The sequence below is a fragment of the Lipotes vexillifer genome, unplaced genomic scaffold, assembly GCF_000442215.2.
Source record: "Lipotes vexillifer unplaced genomic scaffold, Lipotes_vexillifer_v1.1 scaffold1093, whole genome shotgun sequence".
NCBI lineage: Eukaryota > Metazoa > Chordata > Mammalia > Artiodactyla > Lipotidae > Lipotes > Lipotes vexillifer.
In genome coordinates, this window is record NW_006774793.1 from 1,305,864 (window position 1) to 1,310,631 (window position 4,768).

Genomic DNA, 4,768 nt, shown 5'->3' on the forward strand with positions numbered 1-4,768 from the left:
GAAAGAGTGGGTCTTCTTGGGGCCGACAAGTCCGGATTTGAATCCCAGCACTGCTACTTACTGACTGTGCGACCTTGGGCAAATTACTCAACCTCTCAGGGCCAAGCCTCTAAAGCAGGGGTCTCCAAACCCCGGGATGCGGACCAGTACTGGTCCATGGCCTGTTAGGAACTGAGCCACACCGCTCGCGTTACCGCCTGAACCATTCCCAACGCCCCCTCATCGCCCTCCGTCCGTGGAAAAATTATGTTGCACAAAACCGGTCCCTGCTGCCGAGAAGGTCGGGGACCGCAGCTCTAAAGCAACCGGAGCTGATACGGTTACTACCCTTATCTACTATCTGACTCTCACAGGTTGTTGGGAGAAGGAAATGTTATCAAGTGGTCAATAGCCATGGCCATCAACTGATCCATCGCACTCATCAGATGAGATTCCATCTGCTCGCACTGCCACTGGGAAGTGCTACTATCATCCACCCAGAGGGATGGGTGGAGAGTGTGGGAGGGGTTAGCAAGGTCCTCCAGCCCTGCCCTGGCCCCAGGCCTGCAGTGAGGGAGACTTCTGCCAGGAGGTGAGCGTGATTTGCAGTAAAGGGGGCACATCCTCAGGCGGGAGTAGCCTGCTGCTGGGCCCTGGCCCTGAGCCCGCCTGCACCCCAGCTCACCTGATTGGGCTGGACCGGGAGTCCAGGTCAGCGGCTGACACCTGGCCCACCAGGGTCCCGGGAGACTTGTTCTCAGGGACTGCCAGGATGTAGGCAGCCTGGGTGAAAGCGGGTGGTTCTGGGGCATCCTGCACAGCCACGCGCACTGAGGCCACGTCCTTGAAGGGCCCTCGCCGCAGGTAGGCTGGGTCGATGAGTGTGTTGGTCGCCTCCACACGGAAGGAGTAGGAGCGACGGGTCTCGAAGTCTAGGGGCTGTGGTGAGGGGGACGGAGTGACTGAGGCAGGGGGGAACCCGGGAGGTGGGCACCAGCGGGGCAGTGGCCTCGGTGGTCGGGGTGGGGTGGGGCACGGGTTACTCGGTCAGAACTCTAGGTCTGCCCCCAGTTCCGTCACAGACTTGCTCTGTGCAAAGTCCTGAGCCAGTCACTCCCCTGTTCTGGGCCTGAGGCCCTCATCTGAAAGATGAGGAGATGACTGTAATCTCTAAGCTCCAACACAGGGATCCCAACCGAGCCTGTTCTAGCCCAGTTAGAAGCGTGTCCCACAGGGCAGGAGGCAGGTGTGAGTGGGTCCGCAGCGCTAGCAGACGGGAGGCTAACCTTGCGGACAGTGAGGAGGCCATCTCGACCCCGGGAGTCTGTGCTGATGCTGAAGGCCTCGGACCCCTCGCCATCCAGGATGCTGTATGCCATGAGGGCGTTGTCCCCCAGGTCTGGGTCCTGGGCCCGCAGCCGGCCCACCAGGGTGCCCGGCCCAGCGGTCTCCACCACAGAGAACTGGTACAGGCCTTGGAGTGGATGGAGGGAGGCGTTCTGAGAGAGGTCCCCGGCGCTCCTCCCTCCCCCAGCACATCCTTCTGCCAGGCCTGGCTGGGGGAGGGGTGGGGGAGGCTTCTCCCGAGGCTGTAGGGCTGGGGGTGGTCAAAGGGCAGCTCAGGCGGGGCACTTGTCCCTTACTCTGAGGGAACTTGGGGGGGTTGTCGTTGACATCGCTGAGGGTGACCGTCACCGTAGTGCTGCCCGACAGCCCCCCCATGTGGCCGCCCATGTCCTTGGCCTGAATCACCACCAAGAACTCCTCCTGTGTCTCGCGGTCCATGTTGGGGATGGCGGTCCGCACCACTCCTAGGGGGAGAGACGATGAGTCAGGGGGTGCCTGTCCCCACGGCTGCCCTACCCGCCTCCCAAGCTCTATCCTCACCAGTCTGGGGGTCCACAGAGAAGAAAGGCAGTCCATCCAGCACAGTGTACACCAGCTTGGCACTGTTCCCGTAGCTGGGGTCATCGGCATCGTGAGCAGTCACCTGGATCACTGATGTCCCTGTGGGGGACCCCGGCACTCCGCTCAGCCAGGGCAGAGCCAAGTGGGGAAGAAGGGTAGATAGGCGGGACCCAGACATGAGTGGGGCTGAATTGCAGGAGGTGGGTTCTGGGGCAGAAAGCAGTCGGGGAAGGAGAGGTGAGGGCACTCTAGGAGATGGGATCCGGGATGTCCAGACCTGGGGTACTCACCGACATTGGACATCTCGGGCACTGTGGCGTGGTAGGGCCCAAGGGGAAAGATGGGTGGATTGTCGTTGATGTCTTGCACCTTGATAATGAACTCCGATGGGGGCTCCAGGGGTCGGTTGGAGGCTCGGTCCACAGCTTGGGCCAGTAGAACGTACTGTGCCTTCTCCTCCCGGTCCAGGCTCTTGGTTACGTGGATATTGCCTGTGGCCTCGTCAATCACAAATACAGTGCCTGCCCCCTCTCCGGTCAGCAGGTACTTGGTGCGGCCCTCACCCCTGTCCACATCTGAGTGCAGCTGTAGGGATCGGGGAAACATGGCAGCGGGTTCCAAGCACAGGGACAGAAAGTTAGAGTCTAAATCTAGGATTGGGTGGAGGGTTGGGTGTCCTGAGGGACCAAGGTCATTGAAGAAGTGATGAAGTTGCAGGGCAGGGCCTTGAGGGTCAGGGTAGACATGGGAGGGGCTGATCCCTACCTTGCCAATCAGGACAGGCTCTGGTCCGGCGTATTCCTCAATGACAAAGAACTGGTTCCACACCCAGCTCCGTCGGGTCCGAAGCAGCGCTGGTCCTGGGGCCCCCCGAGACCCTGCCCAAGCCCGGGCTGGGGCTGCCAGGCGCCCCATGCAGCTCCAGCCACCCAGCCAGGTCAGCAGGACCCTCACCAGGCCCCACATGTTTGGGCTCAGCCAGGGCTCTGTTCACTGCTCCCGGGTGCTGAGGCATGAGCTGGCTGGGGCAGAGGGGCAGATGCTTTGGGGCTGCCCCATGTATCCACACCTGCAGGATGGGCAGCTGTTTACGGTTAAGGAAACCCTCAAACCCTTAAACCTCCCCAAAGTTAGATGCGGAAGATCACACCTCCAAGGAACCAGACGCCCCACTGCCCGGAACCCAGACTAAGACAGAGAGCAGACAGTCTGATCTTTCCCTCCACCCAGGCTCTGCCCGTATTCACCTCCAGCCTTCCAAGCTGATAAATCTCCGGCCACTCAACTCTGAGTAGAGAAGCTTGGGAAGAAAACAGGAGAGGGGATGCTGGGAGGGCTTGGAACCCCAAACTGGCCCCTCTGCTCCCAGGGTGGGCATGCAGCTTGGGGCTGGAGGAGATGGGGACTACCAGGTAAAGGGCTTAAAATCCAGGGATTGGGATTCATGGAGGTGTGGTCTCAGGGCGCCTAGGTCAGGCTGAGATGACAAGCAGGGCAGCCTCAGACAGGGTTGAGAGCCTGTGAAAGTCCGTCCTCCACAGGCACTCTGCCTCTCCAGAACCTGCCCCCGGCACACAGCTAGCTGAAGTCCTTGAAGGGGGACTGGGCTCCCGAGGCAGAGTGGGGGGCCAGAGCTGAAAGAAGAGGGGTGGTAGAGGCCGAAGACTGGGGAGGGGGAGCAGAGGCAGACCCAGAGGCTAGAGACACAGCGTGATTAAGGGTGAGACCAAGACTCAGGGACTGTCAGACAGAGAGACAGAGACAGAATGGCAGCAAGAGACAGGAGGAAAGAGATCAAAGGAGGTAGCCTGGGTGCCTGAAAGGCAGAGAGGAGTCACGGGTACCAGGATTGAGAATGGGTGGAAGAGGGGGCAGAGGGGCTTTCAGTACGTGTGATGACCAGGAAGGGGCAGCTTTAGCTGCCGGGGTCAGACCAGGCCGCCCCGTTGCGGAACTTCATTTTGGGAGAAGGGGCAGCCAGGAGGGGCTGGGGGAAGGAAGCTAGAGGACCCTTCCCACCACTGTCTCCTCCCTCTCTTCCAAGGGGCACCCCTCAGGTGGCTGTGGCTGCGCCCCTCCTCCCCTAGAGCAGACATACACCTGACAGTCCTTGCCTTCCCAAGAGAATAAGGAAGCCGGGGGCCAGAGAGGGAGGCGGGACGGAGAGAAGGAAGGCGAAACAGGACTGGGAAACAGGATAGCGGGAAGGGAAGGGAAGAGGAGAGCAGAGAGAAGGAACGGGGAAGGAAAGGAAAGCGGGAAAAAGAAAAGACAGGAGAGGAGAGAAAGGTGGAGGAAGAAAAAGGCAAAGACGAAGAGGAGATGGAGCAAGACAGGGCAAGAGGGAGAGAGAAGGGTTGGGGAGCCAGGGAAGGGGCAGAAAAGGCAAACACGCAGAGAGAAGGCAGGATGAAGAGAAATCGAGGGAGAGGAAGATGGGAAAAAGAGGGAGAGAGAGGTGCAAGGGAAGAAGGGAAAGCGGTAGAGCGCGGGAGAAGGGAGCCGGCAGTGGGCTCCCAGTCGCGGAGCGCACCGTTCACCGCTCTGAAGACACCCGCAGGCTGCGGGCCCCCTGCTGCCCCTCCGAGGATTCCCAGCCGCGGGCTCCAGGGCAGGCGCCCTTACCTGGCAGTGCCAAGGGGCCCAGCCCGGTGGGGAGCGCCCCCGCCCGCCCCCGTCGCCGGGTCCCGGGGGCGCAGCCCCGAGCCGATCGGAGCGGGCGCCGCGGCTCCGCTGCAGGTCTGAGCAGCCCCGGCTAGAACAAGGGAGCGAGACGGAGGGGGCGGGGGAAGGAGGCTCCGCCTGCGGAGGAGCGAGGCGCCTCCGCGCCGCGCGGGAGGGCCCAGCCTCCGACCCTCCCCGGCCAGCCCTGGCCGCGCAG

The 4,768-nt window shown here is 61.8% G+C and overlaps 1 protein-coding gene across 1 annotated transcript in view; it reads right to left on the reverse strand.

The window, feature by feature from the left end:
• Positions 1–4,648, reverse strand: part of CDH24 (cadherin 24) — a 10,376-nt gene extending 5,728 nt beyond the window's left edge. Inside the window, exons 1-7 of the mRNA XM_007449543.1 lie at positions 4,513–4,648; positions 2,653–2,956; positions 2,178–2,472; positions 1,867–1,986; positions 1,623–1,790; positions 1,266–1,453; positions 665–918 (exon numbers count right to left, since the gene is read on the reverse strand). Coding sequence (XP_007449605.1) covers positions 665–918; positions 1,266–1,453; positions 1,623–1,790; positions 1,867–1,986; positions 2,178–2,472; positions 2,653–2,853 — 1,226 coding nt within the window. The 5' untranslated portion in view covers positions 2,854–2,956; positions 4,513–4,648. The remainder of the gene's footprint in view (positions 1–664; positions 919–1,265; positions 1,454–1,622; positions 1,791–1,866; positions 1,987–2,177; positions 2,473–2,652; positions 2,957–4,512) is intronic.
• Between the last annotated feature and the right edge of the window lie 120 nt (positions 4,649–4,768).